General features: G+C 57.8%; 12 protein-coding genes across 12 annotated transcripts; 6 read left to right on the top strand and 6 right to left on the bottom strand.

The window, feature by feature from the left end:
- Nucleotides 1–42: 42 nt before the first annotated feature.
- On the bottom strand, nucleotides 43–2,061 carry B0H18DRAFT_1100745 (uncharacterized protein; the record flags this gene model as incomplete). Its single annotated transcript, XM_048032500.1, has 7 exons — nucleotides 1,979–2,061; nucleotides 1,362–1,931; nucleotides 1,157–1,306; nucleotides 944–1,103; nucleotides 498–888; nucleotides 256–441; nucleotides 43–169 (listed from the first exon to the last, which is right to left on the bottom strand). The coding sequence occupies exons 2-7, from the start codon at nucleotides 1,626–1,628 to the stop codon at nucleotides 43–45; spliced, it is 1,281 nt and encodes a 426-aa protein (XP_047900726.1). The 5' UTR covers nucleotides 1,629–1,931; nucleotides 1,979–2,061.
- Nucleotides 2,062–2,246: 185 nt separating this feature from the next.
- On the top strand, nucleotides 2,247–4,034 carry B0H18DRAFT_971542 (pyridoxal phosphate-dependent transferase). Its single transcript, XM_048043807.1, has 5 exons — nucleotides 2,247–2,410; nucleotides 2,611–2,849; nucleotides 2,907–3,128; nucleotides 3,182–3,692; nucleotides 3,811–4,034. Exons 1-5 carry the CDS (start codon nucleotides 2,299–2,301, stop codon nucleotides 3,933–3,935), a joined length of 1,209 nt encoding a protein of 402 aa, XP_047900727.1. The 5' UTR covers nucleotides 2,247–2,298; the 3' UTR covers nucleotides 3,936–4,034.
- A 106-nt stretch (nucleotides 4,035–4,140) lies between these two features.
- Nucleotides 4,141–8,420, top strand: B0H18DRAFT_971548 (uncharacterized protein). The gene is made up of 11 exons (XM_048043808.1): nucleotides 4,141–4,583; nucleotides 4,612–4,738; nucleotides 4,792–5,127; nucleotides 5,166–5,617; nucleotides 5,644–5,997; nucleotides 6,053–6,108; nucleotides 6,243–6,413; nucleotides 6,467–6,551; nucleotides 6,694–8,070; nucleotides 8,128–8,158; nucleotides 8,309–8,420. The coding sequence occupies exons 1-9, from the start codon at nucleotides 4,369–4,371 to the stop codon at nucleotides 8,045–8,047; spliced, it is 3,150 nt and encodes a 1,049-aa protein (XP_047900728.1). The 5' UTR covers nucleotides 4,141–4,368; the 3' UTR covers nucleotides 8,048–8,070; nucleotides 8,128–8,158; nucleotides 8,309–8,420.
- A 1,302-nt stretch (nucleotides 8,421–9,722) lies between these two features.
- B0H18DRAFT_203807 (uncharacterized protein) lies at nucleotides 9,723–10,799 on the bottom strand. The gene has a single exon (XM_048037104.1). The coding sequence runs from the start codon at nucleotides 10,469–10,471 to the stop codon at nucleotides 9,794–9,796; it is 678 nt and encodes a 225-aa protein (XP_047900729.1). The 5' UTR covers nucleotides 10,472–10,799; the 3' UTR covers nucleotides 9,723–9,793.
- B0H18DRAFT_203929 (uncharacterized protein) lies at nucleotides 10,781–12,288 on the bottom strand. The gene is made up of 4 exons (XM_048037105.1): nucleotides 11,810–12,288; nucleotides 11,635–11,757; nucleotides 11,169–11,584; nucleotides 10,781–11,114 (listed from the first exon to the last, which is right to left on the bottom strand). Exons 1-4 carry the CDS (start codon nucleotides 12,111–12,113, stop codon nucleotides 10,905–10,907), a joined length of 1,053 nt encoding a protein of 350 aa, XP_047900730.1. The 5' UTR covers nucleotides 12,114–12,288; the 3' UTR covers nucleotides 10,781–10,904.
- B0H18DRAFT_971567 (insert subdomain of RNA polymerase alpha subunit) lies at nucleotides 12,104–13,948 on the top strand. Its single transcript, XM_048043809.1, has 8 exons — nucleotides 12,104–12,266; nucleotides 12,305–12,388; nucleotides 12,440–12,547; nucleotides 12,601–12,846; nucleotides 12,879–12,935; nucleotides 12,989–13,088; nucleotides 13,146–13,385; nucleotides 13,460–13,948. Exons 1-8 carry the CDS (start codon nucleotides 12,219–12,221, stop codon nucleotides 13,633–13,635), a joined length of 1,059 nt encoding a protein of 352 aa, XP_047900731.1. The 5' UTR covers nucleotides 12,104–12,218; the 3' UTR covers nucleotides 13,636–13,948.
- Nucleotides 13,949–14,125: 177 nt separating this feature from the next.
- On the top strand, nucleotides 14,126–15,735 carry B0H18DRAFT_971582 (Alpha/Beta hydrolase protein). Its single transcript, XM_048043810.1, has 10 exons — nucleotides 14,126–14,234; nucleotides 14,287–14,374; nucleotides 14,432–14,499; nucleotides 14,558–14,651; nucleotides 14,715–14,773; nucleotides 14,809–14,841; nucleotides 14,901–14,990; nucleotides 15,131–15,181; nucleotides 15,240–15,284; nucleotides 15,449–15,735. Exons 1-10 carry the CDS (start codon nucleotides 14,220–14,222, stop codon nucleotides 15,611–15,613), a joined length of 708 nt encoding a protein of 235 aa, XP_047900732.1. The 5' UTR covers nucleotides 14,126–14,219; the 3' UTR covers nucleotides 15,614–15,735.
- Nucleotides 15,736–16,762, bottom strand: B0H18DRAFT_971585 (uncharacterized protein; the record flags this gene model as incomplete). Its single annotated transcript, XM_048043811.1, has 5 exons — nucleotides 16,544–16,762; nucleotides 16,331–16,493; nucleotides 16,125–16,254; nucleotides 15,938–16,059; nucleotides 15,736–15,911 (listed from the first exon to the last, which is right to left on the bottom strand). The coding sequence occupies exons 1-5, from the start codon at nucleotides 16,653–16,655 to the stop codon at nucleotides 15,737–15,739; spliced, it is 702 nt and encodes a 233-aa protein (XP_047900733.1). The 5' UTR covers nucleotides 16,656–16,762.
- Nucleotides 16,763–16,929: 167 nt separating this feature from the next.
- Nucleotides 16,930–18,638, top strand: B0H18DRAFT_971588 (dienelactone hydrolase). Its single transcript, XM_048043812.1, has 10 exons — nucleotides 16,930–17,018; nucleotides 17,051–17,124; nucleotides 17,236–17,306; nucleotides 17,356–17,444; nucleotides 17,548–17,577; nucleotides 17,634–17,694; nucleotides 17,760–17,788; nucleotides 17,906–18,046; nucleotides 18,202–18,273; nucleotides 18,351–18,638. Exons 1-10 carry the CDS (start codon nucleotides 16,992–16,994, stop codon nucleotides 18,525–18,527), a joined length of 771 nt encoding a protein of 256 aa, XP_047900734.1. The 5' UTR covers nucleotides 16,930–16,991; the 3' UTR covers nucleotides 18,528–18,638.
- Nucleotides 18,639–18,724: 86 nt separating this feature from the next.
- B0H18DRAFT_971591 (translation elongation factor) lies at nucleotides 18,725–21,007 on the bottom strand. The gene is made up of 8 exons (XM_048043813.1): nucleotides 20,669–21,007; nucleotides 20,475–20,609; nucleotides 20,322–20,416; nucleotides 20,052–20,264; nucleotides 19,868–20,004; nucleotides 19,493–19,810; nucleotides 19,031–19,443; nucleotides 18,725–18,975 (listed from the first exon to the last, which is right to left on the bottom strand). The coding sequence occupies exons 1-8, from the start codon at nucleotides 20,700–20,702 to the stop codon at nucleotides 18,938–18,940; spliced, it is 1,383 nt and encodes a 460-aa protein (XP_047900735.1). The 5' UTR covers nucleotides 20,703–21,007; the 3' UTR covers nucleotides 18,725–18,937.
- Nucleotides 21,008–21,187: 180 nt separating this feature from the next.
- B0H18DRAFT_971596 (kinase-like domain-containing protein) lies at nucleotides 21,188–23,591 on the bottom strand. The gene is made up of 6 exons (XM_048043814.1): nucleotides 23,202–23,591; nucleotides 22,667–23,157; nucleotides 22,172–22,607; nucleotides 21,999–22,116; nucleotides 21,546–21,948; nucleotides 21,188–21,476 (listed from the first exon to the last, which is right to left on the bottom strand). The coding sequence occupies exons 1-5, from the start codon at nucleotides 23,479–23,481 to the stop codon at nucleotides 21,585–21,587; spliced, it is 1,689 nt and encodes a 562-aa protein (XP_047900736.1). The 5' UTR covers nucleotides 23,482–23,591; the 3' UTR covers nucleotides 21,188–21,476; nucleotides 21,546–21,584.
- A 788-nt stretch (nucleotides 23,592–24,379) lies between these two features.
- B0H18DRAFT_971602 (60S ribosomal protein L32) lies at nucleotides 24,380–25,597 on the top strand. The gene is made up of 6 exons (XM_048043815.1): nucleotides 24,380–24,505; nucleotides 24,718–24,769; nucleotides 24,829–24,937; nucleotides 24,986–25,009; nucleotides 25,065–25,210; nucleotides 25,271–25,597. The coding sequence occupies exons 2-6, from the start codon at nucleotides 24,723–24,725 to the stop codon at nucleotides 25,329–25,331; spliced, it is 387 nt and encodes a 128-aa protein (XP_047900737.1). The 5' UTR covers nucleotides 24,380–24,505; nucleotides 24,718–24,722; the 3' UTR covers nucleotides 25,332–25,597.
- Nucleotides 25,598–25,615: the final 18 nt, after the last annotated feature.

Genomic DNA, 25,615 nt, shown 5'->3' on the forward strand with positions numbered 1-25,615 from the left:
TTACTACAGCATACAACCTTCATGTCGAGTCAGATTCTACCATCACGGTTCCAGCCGCTTGGGGTCGCGCGGGAATAGCGACGCGCGGCGGATGTTGTTCAGCTTCAAGAACAGCATCAGCACGCGCTCGAGGCCGATACCGCCTCCGCCATGGGGCGGGCAGCCGAGCCTGAACGCGTCGAGGTAGGGGCCCATCGTCGCGGGGTCGACGCCCTTGGCGCGCATGAGCTCCGCGAGGAGGGCGGGGTCGTGCACGCGCTGCGCCCGGAGAGGATCTCCTCGCCGCGCATGAAGAAGTCGTACGAGTTGGAGAGCGTCGGGTCGGCCGGGTCGGGCATGGTGTAGAACGGGCGGAGCGCCATCGGGAACTTGTCGATGATGAAGTAGTCCGTGTCGTACTTGGCACGCACGAGCCGCCCGAGCCGCTTCTCATTTTCCGTGCTGCGGCGATGCGTGTGAGAAATGAGACGCCGCGGATGGCGGTAGGCGGGACTCACTTGATGTCGTCCAGGGTGTCCCTCGGCACGCCGTCCGCGACGAGAATGTCCACCGCCTCCGCGAAGCTGAGCCGGAGCGTGCCCTCGGGGCCCTCGCGCCACTTGAACTCGTCCGCGGGGAACTGGCGGCGCACGGTGTCGATCTCCTTCGCGCACGTCTGCTTGAGGCTGCGGAACATGTGCAGGAAGAGCCCGTCGAGGAGCTCGAGCACCTCGTGGTAGTGCTCGTCGATGGCCATCTCGAGATCGAGGCCGATGAACTCCGTCATGTGCCGGTGCGTGTTCGAGTCCTCCGCGCGGAAGACGGGCCCGATCTCGTAGACGCGCTCGAAGTCGGCCGCGATGGCCATCTGCTTCGCCAGTTGCGGCGATTGCGCGAGGTAAGCGTTGCCTATGACGTTGAGTATGAGGAGAGGACGGCAGACAGGACGAAGAGCAGTGCGCACCTTTGAAGTAGCTGACCTTGAAGACGGACGCGCCGGACTCGGTCGCGGCGCCCTGCAATTTTGGCGTGTGGATCTCCATGAAGTTCTTGCTCTCTAGATATTCACGGAACAGACCGCCGATCGCATGTTGCAGCTTGAAGACAGCTTGATTGGTCGTTGTCTGAGGGTCTGTGTTACTTCAAGCGTGGTTGCAGGTCGAGAACGTGGACGTACTCTTAGGTCAACGATGCGGTTGTTCAGTCTAGTGTCCAGGAGCACCCTTTTGAATTGCACGTCTTCTGTCGTCTCGATTTCAGTGTCAGGGCGTGTAGCATCCTCGACGCTGAACGGCAACACGGTCTCGAGGCCGGACTCAAGATGGATCTGGATGGTGTGGCGTTCAGTCTTGGGCTGTCTTCTCCCAGAGACGCACACAAACCTGCGAAATGTGGATCTCAACATCTCCCACCGTTGCGCTCTTGATCGGCTCTGGCGTCTTCTTCACGGTGCCCTCCACCAGCACGATGCTCTCCATAGCGAGACCCGCGGCCCACTTGGCCATCTGCTTGCTCACCTTCTCGGGCGAGACGGTGAGCAGGGCCTGGATGGAGTCGATGCGCTGGCGGAGGTTGAAGAAGACCATCTTGCTGCCCTGGGCACGCGACGTCTGGACGCGGGCGCGGAGGAAGACCTGCGTGCCGTCCATGTCGGGCGTGAGGGCCGCAATCCGCACGCGGGGCCGCCGCGGGCGCGCCTGCGACTTGTTCAGGGGGAGCTTGCCGTAGAACTCCGTCGCGAAGTCCTGTGTGCGGACATAGCGGAGGGGTGTCTGTCAAATGGGACGGCCTGAGAAGGCGGGGATGCGTACCACCTCCGCGGCGGCCTTTTGGGCGTCGAGCTCTGCCTGCCGTGCGGCCTTTTCTGCGGCCTTCTTTGCTTCTCTGCCTCCTTTGCGCGTTTCTTGAGCTCGCTCTTGGACGGACCCTTTGCGTCGACGCCTTCCTCCGCCCTGGGGAAATTTAGCAGGCTTTGTGAGGGGGATAGAGCTGCACTCACGGCTGTTCTGCGGGAGGGTTCTGTATGGGTTGAGTGTCAGCCATGGTGGTTGTCGGTCAGTGTGCGGTCTGCTGCGATACAAGGAAAGGGTGTGGCGGAGGCGAGTCACGCTCTGGATGAGTCGATCGATGGGACGGGACGCTGTGCTAGGGTTAGGTCTGGTGCTAACCCTAGGCGGGCCGAGTCACGGCGAGTCGCCGCTCTAGCTCCGTGAAACGCGGCCATTTGAGCTGGCAGCCTGAGCCTGACACGAGTCCTCCCGACTCCTGTTGCAACCGCCACTGCCAGCGCCATCTCGCCCTCCACCCCGCCCGCCCAAAATGCAGGCCATTGCCCGCCCCCTCGCCCGCGCCGCCCCCAGGCAGGTCCGTGCCGCCGCCGCCCTCTCGACGTGGGCCAACGTCCCCGCCGGCCCCCCGGACCCCATTTTGGGTGAGTCTTCCCGCAGACGTGTGCCTAACGCCGGCTGCCGGTTACATACTTGCCTGGCCTGGGATCGCCCGAAGCGACGGCATCCACTTCGTCCTGCTCTCACCGTCACGCTGCTCGACAGTCGACCTCATCGACCCATCCCTTCTCTGCGACCCCATGACTCCCCGACTATATCCCGCAGTGCTCACACCCCCTTCTAGGCGTGACCGAGGCGTTCAAGGCCGACCAGGACTCTCGCAAGATCAACCTTGGTGTTGGCGCATACCGCGACGGCAATGGCAAGCCTTACGTGCTCAGCAGTGTCAAGAAGGCAGAAGAATTCTTGACCGCGAACAACCCCGACAAGGAGTATTTGCCCATCAGCGGTCTTCCTGAATTCACCAAGGCCGCAGCAAAGCTCGCGTATGGCGCGGACAGCAAGCCGTTGAATGACAGCGCGGTGCGTGCTATTAGACACGAGTAAACTACGAGGGAGTTCATGAGGAGTTATGGTTAGGTCGCTGTCGTGCAGTCCATCTCGGGCACGGGTGCCCTGCGCATTGGTGGCGCGTTCTTCCACAAATTCTTCCCCCACTCAAAGGCGATCTACATCCCGAACCCTTCGTGGGGTAACCACACTGCTGTGTTCCGTGACTCCGGCCTCGAGGTCAAGCAATATCGGTATTTTGACAAGAAGACCGTGGGTCTTGACTTTCAGGGCTTGAAGGAGGACCTGAGGGTAAGATTAGCTACTCCAGCGACTAGACATTCATATCTAATATACATTTCCAGAGTATTCCTACGAACTCATTGGTCCTGCTGCACGCCTGTGCGCACAACCCCACCGGTGTCGACCCGACGCCCGAGCAGTGGAAGGAGATTTCCGACATCATCAAGGAGAAGTCGCTCTTCCCCTTCTTCGACATGGCCTACCAGGGCTTCGCCTCGGGCGACACCACGCGTGACGCGTTCGCCCTGCGTCACTTCGTCTCGGAGGGCCACCAGGTCGCGCTCTCGCAGTCGTTCGCCAAGAACATGGGTCTCTACGGCGAGCGTGTCGGTGCGTTCTCCGTGACGTGCGCGGACGAGGGCGAGAAGAAGCGTCTGGAGAGCCAGCTGAAGATCATCGTCCGCCCGATGTACTCGAACCCGCCGCTGCATGGCGCGCGGATCGCGAGCACGATCCTGAACAGCCCGGAGCTGTACACGGAGTGGGAGGACGAGGTGAAGGGCATGGCGAACCGCATCATCTCGATGCGTGACCGCCTGTACGACAACCTCGTCTCGCTCAAGACGCCGGCGAGTGGGGACACATCAAGAGCCAGATCGGCATGTTCAGGTGCGGCGACATGTGATCGTCTGTGAGGTGATGCTGATGACGGCGCGACAGCTTCACTGGCCTGACGACGCCGCAGACGCAGGCGTGGCGCAGAAGGCGCACATCTACATGACGGCGGATGGCCGTATCTCGATGGCGGGTCTGAACGGCCACAACGTCGACTACTTCTCGGAAAGCGTGAGCAAGGCGGTCAAGGGCGAGCTCTGAGCTGGATTCGGGCTCTTTGAATTGTTGCATTGACACTGCTAGAGTGGATTGGATGTGGTAGACATCTACGGCCAGACTAATGGAGCGTCCTGTCACTGATAATTGCGCGCCGCACTCTTGTTTCGGATCCGTTTGTTGTTGCACGGTGGGTGTCTGTCTGCGCGGACAAGTGGCGGTGTTAGAGGACGTGCGGGCAGCTACTGACGGGAAGGTGTCGTGACGTTGGCTGGCTTCCGTTCCAAATAGGATTGCTACAGGCCAGGAATGGCAGGTGTGGTGCTTCGAGGCCGCCTTCTACCCACAGCTAATGTCGCCGCTCTCAACAGACATCGCATGAGCCGCCACCAGCTCTCCTTCGCTCTCCACGACCACCACCACGCCGTCCGCCCCCGCACCGTCGCGCGCAGCCGTCCCCCGTTCGTGGTCCAGCAGGATGCCCACGCTGCGCTGGCGTCGAAAGACGTCCACGCCCTTCTTCCCCGGCGCGTGGCCCAACTCTTCCGCCTCGGATCAGGACCACGACCAGCGCCTGCCCGTGTACAGCGATGACGCACCGCCCCAGCTCCCCGAACTTCGCCATCTGAGCCCCCGCAAGCACCACGGCGAGGACCTAGCGGCGCTCGCTGAAGAGGGCTGGGGTTCCCGATCGTTTCGAGAAGCAGGCTTTGAGGATGAGGGCGCGCTGTGGGAGCGCGAGTCGGGAGCGGCGGGCTTCGCAGCCCATGGCAATGCCCAGCCCTGCGTCGACGAGCGCGCCGCTGAGTGCGTCGTTGTCGCAGGCCTCGACTTTCAGTGATCAGACTGTAAGCCCTGTTCCTCAAAGTCTAATTAGGCGCATATACCGACGCTGCTGCAGGACTCTGAGGGCGTCCTCACCCCACAGTCGATCCAAGGTCCGCTCTGGCTCTCTCCGCGTACAGAAGCTCCTTACACCCAAATCACCAAAGACAGCCTCGTTTCCGAGTCCACCTCTTTCTACCAATCTTTCGATGACCAGCCACGCCACGACCAGGACTCTTTCTCGCATGATACCACCATAGACACAATCAACGTTAATACCACTGTATCCAGCTCTAATACGGCCGACTTCCACCCGCATCGCGGCGCGACGCGCGCGGCGTATCGCAATCCGCCGCTCTTGGACTTTTCGGAGCCTCTTCCGCTAACTCGCATCAGCCTGGACTGGGAGGCGGTGCTTCGTCCCCGAAGGCGAACAATGTCTCTCTGCAGAGTCCGCGCCTATCGCAGTCGCCCATTCAATTCTCTACACCGTCTGCTGTCGGCTCCCCCGTGCTCCGCGACGGCGAACCTGCAGCCTTCAACCCCGAAGCCATGGCGACCACGTTCTTCCCCGTGCCCACGAGCAGCGGCCACGAACATTCCTCAGAAACTCATGAAGACGTCGGGCAGGCCGCTTCCTCTCCGCTGACCTCGCCGTCTGCCTATAGCCTTGGCACGGACTCTCCGGTGCTCCCTGCTGACGTCGGCCCAATCCAGAACCCTCAGCCTCCGCTCAATTCGCCGTATACGCTCATGGCGGGGGACTTGGACGCGTTCGCGGCCGCCGCGACGAGCTCTTCGCTGTCGCTGCCTACGTCGCTGCACTCTGCGCTGTCGGAGGTGCTGCTGGCTGACTCAGAGATATCAGAGCGGAGCCCGCTGCCGCCCCCGCATTTCCGCGCGTAAGCAACGAGTTGCATGTGCGTAGCCCGTCGCTTGTGGTTGCCGCTCAGTGCGGGAATGACATGACTGCGTTCCCGCGCACTCCTGGGGCAGACGGGAAGATGACGACGAGTATGACGAGGCGGGAGACGCTGCCGTCGAGGAGCGATCCGGATGCGCACCGACGGATGAGCGCACCGCTCTTGCACTCTCCACATACGCCCGTTCATCGTAGCACGCCGCGTGAACGTAGGCAAACGCTTAGCAGCCGTGTGGAAGTTCAGCATGTCCAGGATGACCCTGACGGCGCGGATGGGGGTCACCGGCCAGCGAAGATTCCAGTCTTTGGGAAGATGCGGAAGCTGGGAGGAAAGTTCTTGAGCTTATTTGGCGGCAAAATGTGAAGGCGCCTGGACCGGGTGTAGGTATCGAAGGACCTACGCCAGAGTTCGCAGTGAAGAAGACGCGAAGACGACTGTGACGAAGGTCGAGTTTGAATCGGTGGGTGTATGTGTACTATCGCGTGGAATGCAGTGTGTCATTGTTCTGGTTGTCGCAGGAGCACCCGATATCTCGCCCTGTCCCCGAACTCCTGCCCGGGATGCGCGCGCGTCGCGCCGGTCCCTGCCACTGAGGATGTCGAAGTCGCCTTCCGACTCCCCCCGTCGCCTCGGCGCGACTCGTTCCTGCCCATTGATGACCCGGAGTCTGCGTCGAAGGGATGTGTCGATCCCTTGCAGCATATGCGCGGCAGCCCTTCCATCCAGTTCAAGAAGGATCGTGGCGCCTCTAGCAGCGACTATGCCCCGCAGACCCGTGTTACCCCGACACGAGCGCGAACGGTGACCGCCCCCGCAAAGCCCCAGAAGCTAGCAGCGAGAAAGCACCGCCCGCGCCGGTGACGGCAAAGCAGGCGCGGAGATTCTCCTTGTCTTCAGCGTTGTCGAGATCACGGTTTGACCGCTGAAGACGACGGTCGTACCACACCACCCGTGCCTGACTTCCCCAAGTCCTCGACGTGCGACCGGACCCGCGCCGCATCGACCCAGTGCGGCCCGTCAGTATGATTCCGCCCACCGGACTGGACGCGAATCAGCCAGTCGTCTCTGAAGAGCGCTGTGGCCGGCTCGAAGAAGGGGAAGGAGAGAGCCAGGCCGGTCAGCATGGTCGTGAGCAGCAGCGCGGCAAGGCGCGCGTTCTTGGACCAACCCCAGATACGAGTGCAGGCGCCCACGCCTTTAATCGGCCCGGCGGCGAGCACGTCGAAGGAGGATGTGCGCGCGAGGCATACGAGCATGCTTGTGGGGAAGGAGAAGGACGTGAGGCGCGATATGATCGAGGTCGCGGGGTCGAAGTTCAGGATGCACAAGCCGAGGCTGCCTGAGGGTGCGGACCATCCTGAACGTGATCGCGAGGCCGCAACCCCACCCGCTGACGTGGTGCAGAGTCCTAAACTCGGCCCTGAGCGGGTTATTGAGGAGGCTTCTACGGAGCTGGTCACATCAGCGTCTGCCATGGAATCTCCGTACGAACCCGCTCTGCGTGAACGTGTACCCATCGAGCGTCCTGGCCCTGATGAAGTGCAGGCATACGCAGTCCCTGCCCCGGAGACGGAGGCACAAGCGCCCTCGCGCCGATTCTCACTCTCATCCGCCATTTCGCGGCGCGCCATGCGTGCCCGAAGCATGATAGTCTCCGTTGGACGGCGCAGTAGCGAGAGCGACCGTGCAGCAAATAGTAGTGGGAGCACGGACGCCACCGCTACGCCGAACACCTCAGGGACGTCGAGCCCACGTCCTCCTCATCGCCGTGGTAGAGGAAGCACGTTCAGCACGATCATCGATACTGGAGTGCGGTTCGACATGATGACGCCTGGCTTTGGGTTCGTCATGCCGACGCCGACGCCATCTTCTCCGCGTGTCACGGCTGATTCACCGACTACGTCGGCGCGACGCTCGAACGATGCGGACTTCAGGCGTGATCGGGACGACGCGCCTGTGCCCAGGACGCTTGACTTGGAGGTGGCGGGAGAGATTGCCGGGATGGAAGAGTATCCATCGCCGGATTCAGACCTCGATAGCATGAGCTTCGCCGGGACGGCGACACTCTTGGAGAGCGTAGCGAGCGGCATCAGTGTTAACTCGTCGTATGCTGACTTCTTTGTGGACGCTCGCTCGGAGGCTACGAACTGCAGCATGGACTTCGACGAGCCTGGGGACACCCTGGTTCGCGGAGGTGCGACGAGACTGGGCGAGCCCTTCGAGGGTGGCGAGCCTGTGATCAGACAGATTGAGCTGGTCCGTGCATCGAGCACGGCGGTTGGGTCGTCGGGCAGCTCGGAGGGTGGGACGCCTATGGTTGAAGCTGTGGAGAGGGAGGAAGAGAGGGGGTTCTTACGGGCGCTGGGGCTCGAGCTGCCGGTTGATCATGTTAATCGGCTGGTTGGGTAGAGTGTTTCGGGACGAACAAGAAGGTTTGGGGTTACCAAATTCAATGTATTCAGCGACTGATACCCAGACCTTTGTTGTAGATTGCTTTTCACCTCAAGACTTTCCATCTCTGTTCGTGACATAGTTCTCCCACTCGCATAAGCCTGTCCATTTACCGGACGCTCCGGTCGCTCTTATCATCAAACCATACATTACGGACACATCGAACGGCCGCCCCCCGGGCATCTTTCTGCATTGGTATGGATGGTTATCGTGGCATAGAACTTGGGAAAGACGGAAACCATTCGTCTGTTGGGTTGGTTTCTCAAAGCACTATATATGGTTTCAGGTATACAATCACACCATTACCAGATGCCTGTCAGCGGTCCCCCGCTTGCCGTGTCTCCATAAACGCTCTGGTATATAAGGAATCCTCCTTCCCGACTGTTCGCGGTAAATTAAGGCTCGCAACGGATGCAACTGTCAAGTGCACTATGCTCGATGCATTTCTCTGCCTGGTCCGCGTTGTCGACGACTCGGACTGAATTGGGCTCAGTTGTCTCAGTGGCGGTGCGCAACCTGTTCAGCGGTTTGTTGAAGTATTTCCACGCAACTGTTTGGATTGACTGACGCAGAATCACTGAGACCCCGATCAATTGTAGGATCCGTGAATGCGACGGGGGCCGGTCGAAGGGGACTCCTGGGAGGCCGGGGAGGGGGAATTGGCTTCTGACATTCCGAGTCGCCAGAGTGGCCAAGCGGGCTCACGCTAGAGATGTTACGATCGACTTGCGGGTACGAGGCGGCGGTCGATCCTCCCGGCATGACCACGGAACGACTGGTATCTTGATTCCATGAAAAGTCTTCTGGCTTCAGAGTGGACTGGCGACTGGGAGTACATGGTGCGCGAGCTGTACTGGCTTCGTCCGGTAGCAATTCGGCATCAGGTTCGTCATTGAAGACGATGTCGCCTGTGTGGACAATTACCGACACAGTGAACATCATGGTGCCAGTGTGATAATGAGCGGTCGACAAGAAACTAGTGCTGGCACAGCCAGAGTGAGGTGCTTGGAGATGATTCTCAAGAACACCGAGAAGTGAATTTCAGCGCACAATTCCTCAGCTGCCATTATAAGCACACGCATTGGCGGGGCAAAGCGGCTTGTGGGTCCTTGTTGGCCAGAGCGCTAATCAACCACTAGAATGCCGGCGCCGGCAGCTTATGGTGCAACGCTTTGGCCTACATAAGCTGAACAAAAGCCGGCCAAAGGTGACAACACTTACCTGTTCATTATTGGTAGCTAGTCAATGGCACGACGTGCAAGCAGTAATCAGGTCCATATTGTCTAGCCAAGGGTTTAGTAATGAACACTCTGCCAGGGGGGGAGGTATGGAATCGCGGGGCGCGCCCCGAAACCAAATTAACGGAGTGGGCTGAAGATGTCGGGTTCAATGGAGGCTTGCGGAGAAAGTCCGATGTCCATGTTTAATGTCGGCTATGCTATTATTTCGTGGTGTGGTGGTCACTGACATTACCGCAGGTACCCATACTACATGCCCGGGGACACAACACTTGTCCTACCGTGGACTACCGGCAGTGTAGGAAACGAAATGGATCGTCCTGATCTTGCTCTATTGTGTAACCGCCAATTGTGCATACCCACAGGCTACTCGTCAGAACATGTGTCGAACAAGGTGGTTCTATTATTGTGAAGACCCACTCGGCTCAGAATAGGCTGCAGAAACATCCTGGCCCCGAGCCAGTACTCACTTCGGCGGCATCATCTTGTCCGGGTAGGTCCCGAGAGAGACCTCTGCCGTGGGATCCGTGGGTACTGTTAGGCTGAAGGGCCGGATGGGTACTGGGGCCGCAAATCGCTGGCGCAATAACTGCGAATCTCGATTATCACCCCGGGCGAAGGCTCGACCTCCTGAGGAAGGTGCATTGCCGTCGGCGGGCCGCCTGAAAGGATCCGTGCGTCTGCTTTTCGATGGGTGAGCGGCGGAGCAGTATGCTGTAGTGCCGGTGATTGGACTCCTGCCATCATGGGGCCACATCGAGATATCGACGGTTCTGGCAATGGTGTAGGAATCGGTGAACCGGGTCTTCCAATGTCTATAAGCGGCGCCGCTGTCGTCTGTGTGGAATTCTTGCCACGGTAGACTGGTCCGCGCCACCGCGGAGCAGGGTACGGTCTGTAGAAGTGTGGCTTCTGCGCGAGTGTCGATCGTGGCCGAGGGCACGAAGGCTTGGTGAGGGAGGGCGGGATGTCCGGAGCGGGCGTCGCATCCTGAAGTGGACGTGTTAGGTGTGGGTGGGGCGCCGATGTGCGAATGAGGCGCGTCTGCGTGGCGTAATACGCAGTAAATGCACGGCAGATGGTGGCGGTTGGGCATGTTGTCTTTGTCCCGTTGTGATCGGGTCCCAGATCCTTGCTGTTCCATATATACAGATAGCACAAGGGCCAAAACAGAGCTTGGTCCCGCACCTATTGTATGCCGCGTCTTGAGAGGACAAGCTTTAGCCTTCCACCAGAAGATGAGAGTGGGGGTCAGAACAAGGTGTTTTAAGCGCTCGGTAACTTGCACACTCACCCGACACTCACCAACACCAATCTCGTTTCTTCACTGGTACCACTGACATGAAGAATGTGAATCAACTCATATAACTCGCTATGACCATAAAACAAACTCAGAGGCGCACACGGTAACGCAGAACTGACAGACAGCGTGCGTGTCGTTGATAGACCTACCTGATTCCTGCAAACTAAAGTCGACGGCGTCAACTGGAAGTCTCACCTTGCGCCAGACTGGTGGTTGAAGATCATGGCTTCTGCCCCCCTCGTACAGAGTTTACACCTTTTGAGTACGACAGCTGCTAGATATCCAAATCCTCGTCCGGGTCATCATCGTCCAGATCATCCGCTGAATCCGGATCGTAGAGGATAGCAGCTGGCGGCGGCATACTCGCCTTCTCCATCGGCTTCCCTTCATGCGCATAAGGCAAGGGTACTTGCGCGCGAGACCTCTGCTGTTCATCCGTGAGGTTGAGGTTGAAGGAGAGGTTTTGGGTAGGATCAGGCGTTGCCTGTAGCGACGACTATAAGCCAGCCATCCTGGACATCATGACACTGACGCATACCTCCTCAGCAGCCCTTTTCACGAACAGCGTCTTCAGTGCTACCAATGCGCTGAGCTCGCACGGCGCGCCTCCAGACCAACCCTCCAACACCCTCTCGACGCCGCGCCGGCGCCCATTTCCATCCGCGCCTCGTACGAGTATCTCTGCCACGAACTCGCTGCCGCCGCTCCCTTCGCCCTCCGAGCCAAAAATAAGCTTCTCGCTTTCGTAATGCCGCTCTGCGATGGGGATGAAGACCCGCCAGAATTTCTCAGGTGGCGAGAGCGGCGGAGGTGGGGTGAGGTACGCGGTTGCGAGATGTGTGATGAGGGCGGTCGGGTGGGCAATGACGTGCGTTAGGCTGGAAGAGAAGCGAGTTTGAGTGAGGATGGTTGTGAGAGGCGATGGTGCGTGAAGATGCACCACCAGACGGAAGCCTAGATTACTCATTCAGTCTGCAGCCAGTAGGCTTGTCCGCTAAGCGTACCTTTTCGAGACTTCACAAGAGAGAGTAACGAAGCGAGGAGCTGCTCGGCCTTCGATATTGAGCCCATATCAGAGAGGATGGTGTCAACGGAGTCGATGATGACAGTCAATGGACCCTGGGGTGCTGATTCTCACATTGAGCGTACCGTATCGCGTCACGACTGGAATGCGCTCACCGTCCTGCACAACTCTGAGCATCTCGGACTTGATGTCAAAGTCATCGTCATCATAACCGGGAACATGAGATGTCCAGTCGAAGGTTTGTAGGCGATCAGCGGCTAGCTGACTGCGTTCTACTAGGGTCGAGGGTGGGTAAAGCAGAGAGAACAGCAGAGTGCACCCCTCGGCCTTGCTCGTGGTCTCGAGCAGAGCGTAGCGGATCACATCCAGACATTGCTGCGCTGTTGAGGTCTGCAAGAGCACGAACGGCTGGGTGCGCGCCGCGGCAGGGGCGAGGGTGGAGGAGAGTAGAGGCGGCATGGCGGACAAGCGGACGCGGGGCGATCGACCCTCTCGGATCTGAGATCGCCTGACGCTTCTTCCTACGCACACATTTCGCGCTCAAGCGCCCGTTCTTTGCGAAAAATGGCATCCTCCTCTGCCGCTGCCTCCTCGTCGAAGCTTCCTCCATCTGTCTACAACCCAAGCGGCATGTCGGCGTGCATGCGGAGCGCGTGTCAGACGTGTCCAGCACGGAGTATCCAGGCCACTTCCCTGGCGAGGACCATAGTTGGGACTTGGCGAAGTTCAAGGAGGTGAGTCGGGCTGCTGGGATGTGTGTGGATACTGACGAATCGCATGAGTAGAACCTGAAAGTGGACGTCAAAAGGCTATCTCAGCGGTCTGTGGAGTTTGACCTCGTCGGCGTCGACGCGTCCATCGCGAATGCGTTCCGGAGAATCCTCATTGCAGAAGTGCGTACTGCCGACCCGCACAGCCTCCAGTCAAGTTAATTAGTCCTTTACAGATCCCCACTATTGCAATAGAACATGTATACGTATGGAACAACACCTCCGTCATCCATGACGAAGTTCTCGCACATCGCATCGGGCTCGTCCCATTGAACGTCCCCCCAGCCATGTTCAAGCCCCGAAGTCCGAATGGCGTACCCACAGATCAGGACACAATCGTGTTCAAGCTCAACGTGACGTGTGAGGTTGACAAGAACTCATCGAAGGAGAAAGGCGCGCCGCGAAAGCTCATAAATGAGGAGGTGCTGAGTGGTGACCTCGAGTGGTTCCTCAGGGCGAGCAGGCTTCGGTGTTCACTGGTGCTCTTCCTCTTCCTGCACCAACAAACAAAGTGAGTTGCAGCTACTCTGTACGCGATTGCCTTTGGGTTGACCCGCTGCATAGAACATTGTTCTTGCGAAACTCCGACCAGGACAAGAGATTGACATGGACCTCCACGCAATTAAAGGTGTCGGGAAAGACCACGCAAAATGGAGTCCTGTCGGTGAGTAGTCACGGTGCTAATCCTAATCGAACCTCATTGTTCACTCCATATTCTCAGCCACCGCATCCTACCGCCTCCATCCCCTTGTCGTCTTCAACCCCTCAAAACCTGTCCCGCCACACCTCGCACAGAAGTTCGCAAAATGCTTCAGCCCTGGAGTCGTGCAAGTGAGCAAGGACGGGGAGGTGTCGATTGACGAGCAGAACCTGCGGAAGGAGAGCATGTCCCGCGAGGTGCTCCGGCATAAGGAGTTCGAGGGCTGTGTAGAGCTCAAAAGGATCAGGGACTGGTTCATCTGTGAGCATGCCTTTCTATCATCCTCGCTTCGTCGCTTCCGTGCGTGGATCATTGCTCACAATGCGCTTGTATAGTCACGGTCGAGTCAGAAGGGGCGTACGCGCCGCAGGACCTCTTCCCCGAATCGATCCGCGTCATGCGAGAAAAGATTGCCAACGTCCGGCGTGCTGCAGAGGCACTGTTGTCAGATACGGACGGTGTACCTGGTGCTGTAGGGCCCGACGGGGATGTAGCGATGGGTGGTGTATAAGACTCACAGGTCGTGCATGTTGTGCTTGTACTCATGCTCGGGCAACAAGGCAGACTTCGATTCTAGTCTCAGCGGGGACGAACAGGTTAACAGATGAGACACGTCTTGTTCAGCCTAGTTGTGATCTTTTGAAGGACACATGTCGAAGCTGCGCACTTGGCCAAGGTGGAGGCGCAACGTTGACACAGACTCAACGACTCAACTTGGACTCAACTCTCGCTTCTTCTGGCTTGACGCGCGGGAGAGGCGCATCAACTTGATCGGTGCACCGATCAATCCAGCGATGACGCTGGTGACCCAGCCCGCGACTTGGTTCCTGCCAGTGGCAGTACTGTGTCATTGCCATACCAGCCATCCCGCCTCCCAACGTCCCGACAAACCCCCGACAGTCTGCGCAGATGATGCTGGACATGGCGAGGTCTGGTGATCAGCTGATTCAGCCGTGGGACGTAAGTACTCGAGGTGAGTCGAAGAGGGCAGACATCGGCAAGGATAAGAGGCAGTCAAGTTCTGACCTCCCTTCGTGCTTGCCCCCAATACGCAGTGAGACATCGGCGCGTTTAATCCGAGCAGAGTCGGGAAGCATGACGGACACGGAGGTGCGCGATAGGCTCGTCGAGAAGGCGCAGGACATGAATGCATGCCCCGCAGCACCCATTCCCTGTTCACCACTCAATCGCGGCCCTCCCGCCCGACTCCAGGATCAGACAGATATACCCTGAGGATTTCTTCCCTAATGGTAATTACACTCGACCTGCATGAAAGCGACAACTGCTCACGAGCACGTCGACCGTAGGCGGCTACGTCCAGCTCCCGTATGGCCGTACACGCTACTGGCTGCTAGGTCCCGAGGACGGCGTGAAGGTACGTCCTCTCTCTTTTGACTTTCGTGCAGGCGCCGATACTTCGAGACCTAACGTAGGTCGTCCTGATCCACGGTCTCTCGACTCCGGGCGTGACCTGGAAGCACTTCGGGCCTTACCTCGCTGAGCGTGGGTTCAGGGTCCTGGTCTATGGTGCGTAGGGCTCGCCGTACTATCCTTCCAAAGTACCTGGAAGCTGAGGCGGAGTCCATCCAGACCTCTACGGGAAGGGCTACAGCGACGCGCCGAAGACGGCGTATCATGCCAACATCTTCGTCACTCAGTTGGCGCTCCTCCTGCAGTATCTAAGTGGGAGCATGCCCATATCGCCGGGTTCTCCATGGTGCGCGCATATATCGACACATTCTCACTATACAGCTCATGCAGGCGCATGGAGTGTAGGGAGGCGGTATTACAGCTGCCTTCGCGGCCACATTACCGCACTTGGTCTCGGGCAAGATTGTATTGATGGCTTCTGCCGGAGTTCACGAGGTCAGTGCGGATGATTCGCCGGATGTCACCTTACCGAACCACACTCTCACCACAGCAAGGTGACCCGCCCCCGGACCACCACGGGCCCGGACGGCAAGGTGTGTGAGAGCATCGCTCATTCTCGATCGCGCCTTGACCAGTCGCGCCTGCAGCCCCTGCAAGTCAGCAGCCCCATTCCCCAGTATCAAGAGGTCCGGGTCATCTCGACCAGTCATATGCTATGTGCGATGAGCTGATACGCCAGAACAGCTCATCAAGCTGCAGCACGAACTGCTCCCCGGCTACGCGGAGGGCGTATACTCCTGCCTGCACGGCGGACCCATTCACGGGCTCCTCTGGGCGTTCGACAAGATCGCGCACACGCAAGGGCGAACGGGAGCAGATAGAGGTCCTCATCATTCACGTACCACCATTCCGCGTTTCCTGTGCGCGGGATGCTGACATAGCTTTGGGAACAGGGCACGCTCGATCCTTTGGTTGCGTACGCGGACGCGCTGGAGATCAATAAACGGATCCCGCACGCGCAGTTGATCACCATTGAGGGCGCGGGGCATGACTTTCCCATCCACGAGAAGTACTGGGAGGTGGCTGTGAAGAATATCGCAGCGTTCCTCAGTACGTGAATGTAGGTCTCAGCCTAAAGCTATGTGTCTTAAGCTTCATTATGATTGTACGATATGCCCAAATGTGAAGATTATGTGCTGTATGTAGCGACTCTAAATGCAACAAGATGGTACTACATTATTCTATGCCACTGGCGTCCACTTGCTCCTGTTCAGCGTGCGCAGGCTGTTCTGCCACCCCAGCATCCCAATCTTATCCGTCTTCCACTCCAACTCAAAGCCCGCCTTCCTGAGCGCATCGCCCGCATATTTCCTCAGCGGGCTATCGTCGCATTTCACCTCCTGCACCGTCGGGTCACTCTCGAACGCATGCTTAGCGCGAACAGGAGGAGGTCGTGCTGGGCGCCGGCCGGGCGGTACGCCTCGTCGACGTAGAAGTGGCGGACGACGGCGGTGTAGCTCGTGCCCTTGGGGAACTCGGCCTTCTTGCCGCGCTTGGCGAGCGACTGCGTGGCGGTGAGGGCGCGGTGGAGGTGGAGTCGAGCGAGGCGTCGAGCGCGATGAGCCCGACGAACTTGTCGCCGAACTCGAGGATCCAGACACCCGAGGAGGGCGAGCGCGCGTACCAGGCGGCGATGTTGACGAGGTCGGGCCGGTGGAGGACTTGTTGCATTTGTTCTTCGATGGGGTGTCGGTTGAACCTGGAGGTAGCCGCGGCGGAGGTTGTTCAGCTACGGTGGGTTGTGTAGCGGCAGTGAAACATGAGGGAACACATACCAATCGCACAGGAACATCAACGGTACCGCCATGGATGCAAACCCTGGAAGCGGAAGCAGGTATCCGAGGATGCCGTAGTCTGGGTGTGGCCACCACTGCATGTACTGGATGAATATGCATGACAAGCCACCCCAAATGGCCAGTGTAACCGGATGCATGTATACTGTGTGTATGCTTAGTGCGAGCTCCCATGTATGTGCATGCGGACTGCACCTTTCATGTTGGCGACAGCCAGAGGCTCCATGGCAGCCTTCCCGACAATGAAACGGACATCCTTGTCGTCGGAAGGTTGGAAGGCGCGGATTCGGGCGACGGGGGTGACCATGGCTGCGAGGGTGCTGTGCGGTGAGTTGGCGGGTGAGGAGAGAAAGGGAGGGGTGCTGTCAGACGAGCTCTGCAGGGACAAAATATATTCTGGCTGGTGAGCGGAGGAGACTGTCGTTCCTGGCAGACACGCACGTTCGCTTGCCACAGCCAGTGCGCAGGCGCCCGCGCGGGAGCCCACGTTGTCAGATCCAGATCTGTGCGATCGGACGTGGGCCGGGCCGCTCCGTCCGGTTTACTCTCAGGCTCTCTCTGGGCCCATTCTGGACCCACTCCATGGACCTACATATACGGCTGAGCGTCGACCGTCAACGACAACAACTGACAGACAACCACCATGTTGGTCAAGTCAACCTACCACGACGTCCCGTCCAAGCTGACCCCAACGGCAACAAGATCAGGATCTTCGTGATCTCTCCCGACCTACCTGCATATCCCCATGCCAAGTTCCCAGGTAATCCGATTGAAGTGTTGAGCGTGTTCAGCATCGTTGGCTGACAGCACATCCCAGGTGTCGTTGTCTTTAGGTGTGCATTGCTCCTTACCATCGAGGTTGGTACCGTTTGACCACTGCATCTTAGCGAGATCTACCAGGTTACTGGGCCTGTCGAACGGTTCGCCGGACAGATTGCGAGTCAGGGTTATGTAGTTGGTAAGCGCGTCCGTCGTGCGCAAGCCAGCTGTCTTTCTCAACGTGCTAGCCTGTCCGTCCTCGTACCACGAGTTTCAGGGCCCCGAGGCCATCCCGTACGACACAGAAGGTGCGGATCTCGCCATCGCATATCCCGAGGTCTAGACTCATTCGCATCTCTTCAGGCACCGACAGAGGTAACAAATACAAGGCACGCCGAATCCATTTTGTGACGCTTAGCGTTCCATGAGCTCGGTAATAGATCGAGAAAGAGCTCGCTGCGTACGACGAGGTATGCACGTTCGGGTTTTCACCCATTCACGAGAAGTGCTTCTGAATGGTTATCAGGATGCGACGCTCACCATCGATCTCCTCTCCTCCTTGAAGAACTGCAATGGGCGGATTGCTGGTCAGTTGCTCATAATCGTATACTCCGGCGACGTCTCTGATGCTATGGCATGCCAAACTACCAAGTGACTGGCATGTGTCTTGGCGGTCACCTTGTGAGTACACAAGTTCCCAATATTTCTTCCCCGCGCTCAAACCCTCATCTCGATAGGCCTTCAGGGTACGTGCCCCCGCAACGCTCTCCTCATCACCGACTCATGGACTCCGTATAGGCGGCATTCGACCCCCGCGTCCTCGCCTCCGTATGCTGGTTCGCAACCGACGTCCACAGCGGGACGCTCGGCAAGGGCAAGAACGACGACTCCCTCATCCGCGTCCGCAACGGCGAACTGACCGGCAAGGCCGAGCTCGTCGTACGTGCCCTCCCCATCTACCCAACCCGCACATGCTGACTCAATGGATGTCGATGCGCAGATGATCTTCGGTAAACAGGTGGGTATATGCGCGCCGCCCGGTCGTGCTGTGGAATCTGCGCGGTCTGACGCCTATGCACCTCTTCCTCGCGCAGGACACCCACGTCCCCCGCGCGGGCCGAGACCTTATCCGCAAGACCCTCGAAGACGCTAATGTCACCGTCTCCGTACGCCTTGCTTCTTCCCCCGTTCTCACCCATCTGACCTATTCGTCTCTATGCATCCCCTCCCACGCGGCACGCAGTTCTTCGAGGTCCAGGCCCAACACGCCTTCATCCGAGACCAGTCCTCCAAGGGCCGCTGGGACGCCGCATTGACGCGCTCCCTCTTCGGAGTGATGATGGAAGTCTTCGAGCGCACGGTGGGCAGAGACCTTGGCCCGAAGGAGGGCACGAGTGGGGAGGTGGAACACATCTGCTGAGGGAGTTTCGACACAGCCCTCACGTGCATGTGGAGGGTCTTGGTATGAGACTATCTGCTGAGAAATGTATGATTACGACGAGGAATGCATCTGGAGTTGGACCACCCCAAACGTAGAGCCCCCGCATCACAATGATGCTTCAGTTACACGAGTGACCAAAGTCGAGAAACATCTCAAATCACAGGAATCCGCCAAGATTTTCTAGCGATACAAACGGTGCCACTTTATTCGCGACAGCATTGCACAACATTACTGAACATGCGAGGAGCATCCCCCGGCGTACTTCGTCATCGTGAATACAACAATTTGAGAAGAGACGAGCACAGTTTGCGTGAGCTACCGATACCATGCGAGGAGAGGGAAGAAACAAGGGAAGGAAAACCGAGAAAAAAAAGCGTATTCTATACAGTTTACTTCTTCTTGCCAGCCTTCTCCGCAGACTTGGTCACTGTCGACGCAGATCGTGAGTATATGAGAAGTATGCGGTGACGACTGTAACTCACCCTTGCCTCCGCTCTTCTCGGTCTTGTCGACGGACTTGATGATGCCGACAGCGACCGTCTGTCTCATGTCACGAACAGCGAAACGACCGAGAGGAGGGTACTCGTTGTAGGACTCGACACACATCGGCTTGCTCGGCACAAGCTTGGCAATGCAGGCATCACCCGACTTGACGAACTTGGGGGCCGCCTCGAGCGACTTACCCGTCCGTCGGTCGATCTTCTCGATGAGCTCGGCGAATTTGCAGGCAATGTGGGCGGTGTGGCAATCAAGAACGGGTGCGTAGCCAGCACCGATCTGACCAGGGTGGTTGAGGATGATGACCTGAGCAGTGAAGGAAGCAGCCTCCTTCGCCGGGTCGTTCTTGGAGTCAGACGCGACGTTGCCACGACGGATATCCTTGACCGAGACGTTCCTGAATTCCGAGATTAACAACGAAAAACACTATGTTGAGCCCAACGTACTTGACGTTGAAGCCAACGTTGTCACCGGGAGAACCCTGCTCGAGCTGCTCGTGGTGCATCTCGACCGACTTCACTTCCGTGGTCACGTTCGAGGGCGCGAAGGTGACGACCATGCCGGCCTTGATGATACCAGTCTCGACACGACCGACGGGCACCGTACCGATACCACCAATCTTGTAGACATCCTGGAGGGGCAGACGGAGGGGCTTGTCGGACGGACGGACGGGGGGCTCAATGGCGTCAATAGCATCGAGGAGGGTCTTGCCCTTGACGACACCAGCCTTGGTCTCCTTGGTCCAGCCCTTGTACCATGTCATGCTGCACGAGGCGCATATAGTCAGCAAACAAGCGTGCTATAACGCTGACGATACGTACTTAGCGGACTCCTCCAACATGTTGTCGCCGTGCCAGCCAGAGATAGGCACGAAGGCAACTGCCTTCGGGTTGTAGCCGACCTTCTTGATGAAGGTGGACGTCTCCTTGACGATTTCGTTGAAGCGGTCCTCGCTCCACTGTAACGACGATGAGCAAATCCTCAGCTATTATGATATAAGCGCACCTTGGTAGTGTCCATCTTGTTGATGGCAACGATGAGTTGCCTCACACCGAGCGTGAAGGCAAGGAGAGCGTGCTCGCGGGTCTGACCATCCTTGGAGATACCGGCCTCGAACTCACCAGTACCGGCAGCAATGATGAGGATAGCACAGTCGGCCTGGGAGGTACCAGTAATCATGTTCTTGATGAAGTCACGGTGACCGGGGGCATCGATGACCTGCACACATAAATCAGTTGATCTAACCGAGACCTACGCGACGATGGATCTACTCACGGTGACCATGAACTTCGGCGTCTCGAACTTCCAGAGCGCAATATCGATCGTGATACCACGCTCACGCTCGGCCTTGAGCTTGTCAAGCACCCAGGCTGCGATGATCCCGATCAGCAAATGAACGGGACCGATTTTCATACAACACCTGCTTACCATACTTGAAGGAACCCTTGCCCAACTCGGCGGCCTCCTTCTCGAATTTCTCGATGGTACGCTTGTCGATACCACCGCACTTGTAGATCAAGTGACCAGTGGTGGTCGACTTGCCGGAATCGACGTGGCCGATGACTGAAGGGGGTCAAACATCGCACCGATTGCGCACGATCGAACATCTGTGCAGTACTCACCGACGACGTTAACGTGGGACTTGTCCTTTCCCATTTTTGATGCCTGTAATGAGTCGGGGTGAGTGAGACTGAACTGTGGATAGAGTGAAGCTGGGGGGGAATGCGGGGATCTGCTCCGATGCGAGGAAGGACAGGGCGGGGTTCTCTTTTTTTCCTCCTATCAACCTGCCGCGCTCTCTGTTTTTGCAACGCACCCGCCAAACGAGCGGGAGGGGCGCTCGAACTATGCAAAAATCAGAATACTCACTTAGAGCGTAAAGAAGGTGAAGGGGACTGGAGAAGGATGGGCAGGAGGAGATGAGGGTAAGAGGAAACCAGCGGGCGATCTGGTGTTGTTGCTTATGTAGCTGCACGGCCTCGAAATTTTAGCGATCGATGCGTGATCAGATTGGCAGAGATTGCACTCAGCTCCGGCCGGCTCGGTGGCGCCGGACCCCGCCGCCACACCGCCGTCGCCGTCCGCCGCTGCTCTCCCGCCGCCACACACAGCTGCCCGCGTCCGCTCCCGCCGGCAAGCAATTTATTTTACGAAAGAAATTGATTTTCGGGTCTACTCTAAGACATGGTCAGGCCAAGACTGCTACATTCCTAGAACGACAGTGTGATGATTACAGATTATGAGGACATCATGCTATTAAGTGTCACAGATAAATGATGAAACGATGTATAGCACAGGCTTGCTGATGAGTGCAGGTACATAAGTTAGAGCGTGCAGCAGGTCACTGGTTCACACAAACCGAAGGCAGTCGCGGGGGACAACATCTCCGGAAAACATCTCTTCGCTGCCGCAAGGCATCAGATAACATACCTGCAGCACGGACAAGCAAGCGGGTCAGTGTTCTCTAGCGTCTGATGTCCAAGAAAGCAATGCACGCACAGACCACGCGGACTCCTTCCTTCAATATCGCGAGACGAGTCACTCTTCCGCGCCCCAGCCTCCACGCCCACTCAAGAATCGGCTCTGCAAAATTCGCTGGAACGTTGGCCGCGCCGCGACATCGACCTGCAAGCACGCCCGGACTAAAAAGGCGGCGTCCCCCAGGGCCCCACCTCCGTCAGGTTCCTCTCCTTCGCGTTCCTTGTCATCAGCACAACGTTCGTCCAGCGCTATCGAGGCGTTCGAGAAGGGTGACTCGAGGCCCTCCTGTGCCTCAGCTGCCGTAGTGAATGGACATTCTCCGACAAGCATGACGTAAGCAACGACACCGAATGCCCACACGTCCTGTTCCTTCCCAAAGTATCGCTCGCCTCGGAGAATCTCAGGACCAGCATAGTCGAGCCTACAATAACAGTGAGATCCGATGGATGTAGATGAACCGATTGTACGTACGTTCCGCTGAACGTATCCCATCCATTCTTCTTCACGAGACCGGAACTACCGAAATCGATCAAAACGCACTTCCCTGCAGGACCGAGCACGACGTTCTCGTCCTTGATATCTCGATGTACTATCGACGCGCGAAAGTATCAGCTAGTGCAATCAGTGAAGCAAGCGGTACCTACCGATGCCCTTCGAATGCAAGAAGGTCATAGCATCCGCCATCTGGCCAAGATAGGACCTGATAGAATCTGGAGGGAGACCGCGCGGGTAGCTTTCTACGAGGTCGAAAAGATCGGATGGCGGGGTAGGTTCACCATCTTTCGGCTCCGGTGTTGTGGAAGGTAGTACGAGATAATAGTAGTGGTTGTCTTCGAAGAAGTCCAGGAGCGGGCAGATGTTAGGGTGGCCGTTCACGATTTTGCCCTCCGCCCAGTTGTCATCCGGCTGTAATGACATGCGTGACGGATCCCAAGGTCGTCTAGAAGGCAGCACATATTGCGTTGCCGAGATAGCAGACATCACGTAGATCTCGATGGGGATGGTCCCGTACGTTGGATGTCGCTTCCAGCAATCAGCCAAAATGCGCGACTTGATGATCTGTTTGATGACCAGCGGAGGCTGCGAGCGCAAGGTGATTAAGTGCAATGTACGCGTCAGGAGAGACGATGTCAACATACCCCGAGCGTGCCATCACCATTCATTTCTCTCGCTCTCTTCACTAGTCCATACGCACCGCGGCCAATCTCGCGTTCGATCACAAACTCCGAGATGCTGCGCTCGTTGAGCGCATCAACCTCTGAACTGGGTGTGGGCGGCCCTGTACTTGCGGCTACGCTGAGGAAGCTAGCTGCGCTATTCGCTCGAACGAGCGTCTGAGGAACTGCGGGTGGCGGAGATGGAGGCTGGGACGGTACGATCGACACACGTCCTGCGATAAGAGAGACACGCTGCTGTGAAGACCTTCGTCGAGGACGAGCGGTTCCACCTAGTCGGGGCGATGTAGGCGTGTGAGACAATGGTGGTCGTACCAACCCCGGCGAAAGGGGGCCTGGTGAAACGGTGCGAGAGATCGGGAGTGGGGAGGAAGGACGAGATGGATTAGGGGACTGCGACAACGGGGAAGATGATGCAAAGTACGATCCAGAGGGATTGGAAAAGAATGCAGGAGCTGTCAAGGGAGGTGCACTCCTAAGGTGACTTGTTTTGAAGGACCGTGTGGGTGACTCCGTGCGGGACGAGCAGCCCTTCCTAATGTTACGGTAGTGTCTCGAGAGAGGACAGGAGGGTCTGCGTGCAGCCGCGCAGAGTGCTCGAGGGCTGGCGGATCTTGTGTCTGATCCTCTTGGTCTTTCCAGTCGAAACCTCGGCCAATGGACGTCACTCCCCAGCTGTTGCCTACGGACGCCGCACGATACAATCGTTGGGTGGGCTGCGGTGCAAGCCAGTCATCGTCGTCGAAGGTGCGATCAACAGTGGCGGCGGTAGCCAGCATTTTGCTCGAGGGAGTGCCGTCCAGGGCGTTGGTGGGCAGGTTGAAGGAGCGTTTTGCGGTCGTGAAAGCTGGTGGGGCTGAACTGGATCGAGCCGACCGGATAGTCGGGTTCAAAGGGAGGGTCCACGTGCGCGGTGGCCCGCCGCAGTGGCGCTGGCCGCGCCCCATCCATAGACAGTCGTCTTCGTCCTCGTCGCTGCTACTCGCGTCCTCGTCGCCGCGCTCGACATGATGCCGAGGGACCGAGTACCGGGTCATGATGATGTGGCATGCACGCGTGCGTGGGCTCCTGCCCCGCGCCTCACTTATCGGTCTACATGTGATCGTCCCGTTGTTGATAGCTTGTCAGGGCTGCCTTCGTCGACTTAGGTTAGGCTTCGCGATGGGCCTACACTTCGCCTGCACATACTCCGGGACCCCTACTTCTGTTCTCGGGTTCTCGGGCGATAAGGACGTGGTACTTTTGTAGAAACTATCTTACCACCTCGATCACTTCGTGCCGATGCAGGGAGCGACAGAAGCGCTGCGCCCACTCAATTCCGGGGCTCCTGAGGCCTGACCGGTGACCCGTGCAGCTTTTCCACTCACACGAGCAAAGGCTGGATATTGCTAGTCCTGCAATACCGTGATAATACGCTGCATCCCCTTGATAATCGCATGCACATTGCGCAGGCGCCCAAGTGATGTCGACGTCTGAGGTTGCGACGCGCAGTCTACTGCACCAACGATGGATATGGATCCGCCAAATACCTTTGACGGGCGCATACACTTACCATAATAATCGGTCAAGATGCGGCCTCAATATCACAATGGAGGACTTGTGGCGGCGACTGGTCCTGGAAGGCAAAGTACAGTACTTAAAGTTACATTTGAGTGAGGCGCCCGTACCCTGCGATCGCGTTCATCACTGCCATCAGCGCCTTCTTCACGTGATGACGGCACGGCGCTAAGCGCCGTGCGACAGTCTGTGTACCCACAGCGAACGACCACAAACCTCGCCGCCGACCTCAAGACTCACGAAAACGTGCGTATCAAACCTATGACCGCGTGGATTCAGAGAGTTCGAGTCCTTGGGAGCAGAATGAGTCCCGTCTTAGGCTATTCTGCCAACGAACTTGGATGGATGCGTCGGGTATCGGTCGGATGGACCATGCTGGACTGGCATCCATTCTGCTCCAATGACTCCCGCTCAGAACATACGTCCCACGAAATGATCGCTGACTAGCTGGTTTCTAGCCGCCATGGTCAACACGATTCCCATTGTCAAGAAGCGCACGAAGGTCTTCAAGTCAGTCCTTCGGTCCAGTGTCGCATTGGAAGTTCACATTCATCATTACCCTTTTCTAGGCGCCACCAGTCGGATCGCTACAAGAGCGTTAAGGAGGCATGGCGGAAACCGAAGGGTATTGACAACCGGGTGCGCCGGCGGTTCAAGGGGCAGACCCCCATGCCCAAGGTGCGTCTGCAGACGGTTTGACGGCGTTGCAGTCTGACGCCTGGTTAGATCGGTTACGGGAGCAACAAGAAGGTATGCCTCATCTCAAAACGTTCTCTAGTGCAGCCCATTGATAAGATTATTGCAGACGAGGCATCTGCTCCCCAACGGCCTGAAGAAGTTCTTGGTCAGCAACGTCCGGGAAGTTGATCTTCTCCTGATGCACAACAAAAGCTTTGCGGCGGAGGTCGCCCACAATGTCAGCAGCCGCAATCGCACAGCCATCCTCGAGCGGTATGTGCACTGTTCTTCCACACTTTGTAATCACGACTCATTTCCTCGTGTCGATCACAGTGCCAAGGTTCTGGGTGTGAAGGTAACGAACCCGGATGCGCGTCTCCGGTCAGAGGAGTAAATGGTTGTTCTCGCATTCATCTCGCTACTACTCTGCATATTTCGCCATGTATTCTCCCCTCTATGCTCGCAATAAGCACCATGCGACCATGCTTAGGCCAGGAAAGTGTTGTGTGTGTGTTTGGCCGGAGGGTTGAGGATGAGTCGCAACTGGGTTTCTCCTCGTCCTCGTCTTGTGGCTACAGTGTCAGTATGGAGGCTGGAGTCGATCAAGGAATTTACACGACGAGAACAGAACGCCAGAACATGGCTGGTGCTGCTGAGATCCTGATGATCCGCCTGCAC

The sequence above is a fragment of the Fomitopsis serialis genome (genome assembly GCF_022376445.1).
Source record: "Fomitopsis serialis strain Sig1Antser10 chromosome Unknown B0H18scaffold_2, whole genome shotgun sequence".
Lineage (NCBI taxonomy): Eukaryota > Fungi > Basidiomycota > Agaricomycetes > Polyporales > Fomitopsidaceae > Fomitopsis > Fomitopsis serialis.

Coding starts and splice junctions, on each gene's coding strand:
- B0H18DRAFT_971548 (XM_048043808.1), top strand. CDS start 4,369: ATGCCCACGCTGCGCTGGCGTCGAAAGACGTCCACGCCCTTCTTCCCC. Junction 4,584..4,611: donor GAGGGCTGGGGTTCCCGATC/GTTTCGAGAAGC, acceptor TTTGAGGATGAG/GGCGCGCTGTGGGAGCGCGA. Junction 6,109..6,242: donor GTTTGAATCGGTGGGTGTAT/GTGTACTATCGC, acceptor AGGATGTCGAAG/TCGCCTTCCGACTCCCCCCG.
- B0H18DRAFT_971567 (XM_048043809.1), top strand. CDS start 12,219: ATGGCATCCTCCTCTGCCGCTGCCTCCTCGTCGAAGCTTCCTCCATCT. Junction 12,267..12,304: donor CGTCGAAGCTTCCTCCATCT/GTCTACAACCCA, acceptor GTGCATGCGGAG/CGCGTGTCAGACGTGTCCAG. Junction 13,089..13,145: donor CGCAAAATGGAGTCCTGTCG/GTGAGTAGTCAC, acceptor CCATATTCTCAG/CCACCGCATCCTACCGCCTC.
- B0H18DRAFT_971591 (XM_048043813.1), bottom strand. CDS start 20,702: ATGGGAAAGGACAAGTCCCACGTTAACGTCGTCG. Junction 20,005..20,051: donor ACAAGATGGACACTACCAAG/GTGCGCTTATAT, acceptor TCGTCGTTACAG/TGGAGCGAGGACCGCTTCAA. Junction 19,811..19,867: donor ATGTTGGAGGAGTCCGCTAA/GTACGTATCGTC, acceptor CGCCTCGTGCAG/CATGACATGGTACAAGGGCT.
- B0H18DRAFT_203929 (XM_048037105.1), bottom strand. CDS start 12,113: ATGCCGCCTCTACTCTCCTCCACCCTCGCCCCTGCCGCGGCGCGCACC. Junction 11,758..11,809: donor GCTCAGAGTTGTGCAGGACG/GTGAGCGCATTC, acceptor TGTGAGAATCAG/CACCCCAGGGTCCATTGACT. Junction 11,115..11,168: donor TGAAAAGGGCTGCTGAGGAG/GTATGCGTCAGT, acceptor TCGTCGCTACAG/GCAACGCCTGATCCTACCCA.
- B0H18DRAFT_203807 (XM_048037104.1), bottom strand. CDS start 10,471: ATGGAACAGCAAGGATCTGGGACCCGATCACAACGGGACAAAGACAAC.
- B0H18DRAFT_971602 (XM_048043815.1), top strand. CDS start 24,723: ATGGTCAACACGATTCCCATTGTCAAGAAGCGCACGAAGGTCTTCAA. Junction 24,770..24,828: donor AAGCGCACGAAGGTCTTCAA/GTCAGTCCTTCG, acceptor ACCCTTTTCTAG/GCGCCACCAGTCGGATCGCT. Junction 25,211..25,270: donor CGCACAGCCATCCTCGAGCG/GTATGTGCACTG, acceptor TGTCGATCACAG/TGCCAAGGTTCTGGGTGTGA.
- B0H18DRAFT_971588 (XM_048043812.1), top strand. CDS start 16,992: ATGTTGGTCAAGTCAACCTACCACGAC. Junction 17,695..17,759: donor CTGCAATGGGCGGATTGCTG/GTCAGTTGCTCA, acceptor CAAACTACCAAG/TGACTGGCATGTGTCTTGGC. Junction 18,274..18,350: donor ACGCTAATGTCACCGTCTCC/GTACGCCTTGCT, acceptor CGCGGCACGCAG/TTCTTCGAGGTCCAGGCCCA.
- B0H18DRAFT_971596 (XM_048043814.1), bottom strand. CDS start 23,481: ATGCTGGCTACCGCCGCCACTGTTGATCGCACCTTCGACGACGATGAC. Junction 22,117..22,171: donor CTTGCATTCGAAGGGCATCG/GTAGGTACCGCT, acceptor GCGCGTCGATAG/TACATCGAGATATCAAGGAC. Junction 21,949..21,998: donor TGGGATACGTTCAGCGGAAC/GTACGTACAATC, acceptor CTGTTATTGTAG/GCTCGACTATGCTGGTCCTG.
- B0H18DRAFT_971542 (XM_048043807.1), top strand. CDS start 2,299: ATGCAGGCCATTGCCCGCCCCCTCGCCCGCGCCGCCCCCAGGCAGGTC. Junction 3,129..3,181: donor GCTTGAAGGAGGACCTGAGG/GTAAGATTAGCT, acceptor ATACATTTCCAG/AGTATTCCTACGAACTCATT. Junction 3,693..3,810: donor CTCGCTCAAGACGCCGGCGA/GTGGGGACACAT, acceptor CCGCAGACGCAG/GCGTGGCGCAGAAGGCGCAC.
- B0H18DRAFT_971582 (XM_048043810.1), top strand. Junction 14,375..14,431: donor TGAGGATTTCTTCCCTAATG/GTAATTACACTC, acceptor CGTCGACCGTAG/GCGGCTACGTCCAGCTCCCG. Junction 14,774..14,808: donor CGTATCATGCCAACATCTTC/GTCACTCAGTTG, acceptor GCAGTATCTAAG/TGGGAGCATGCCCATATCGC.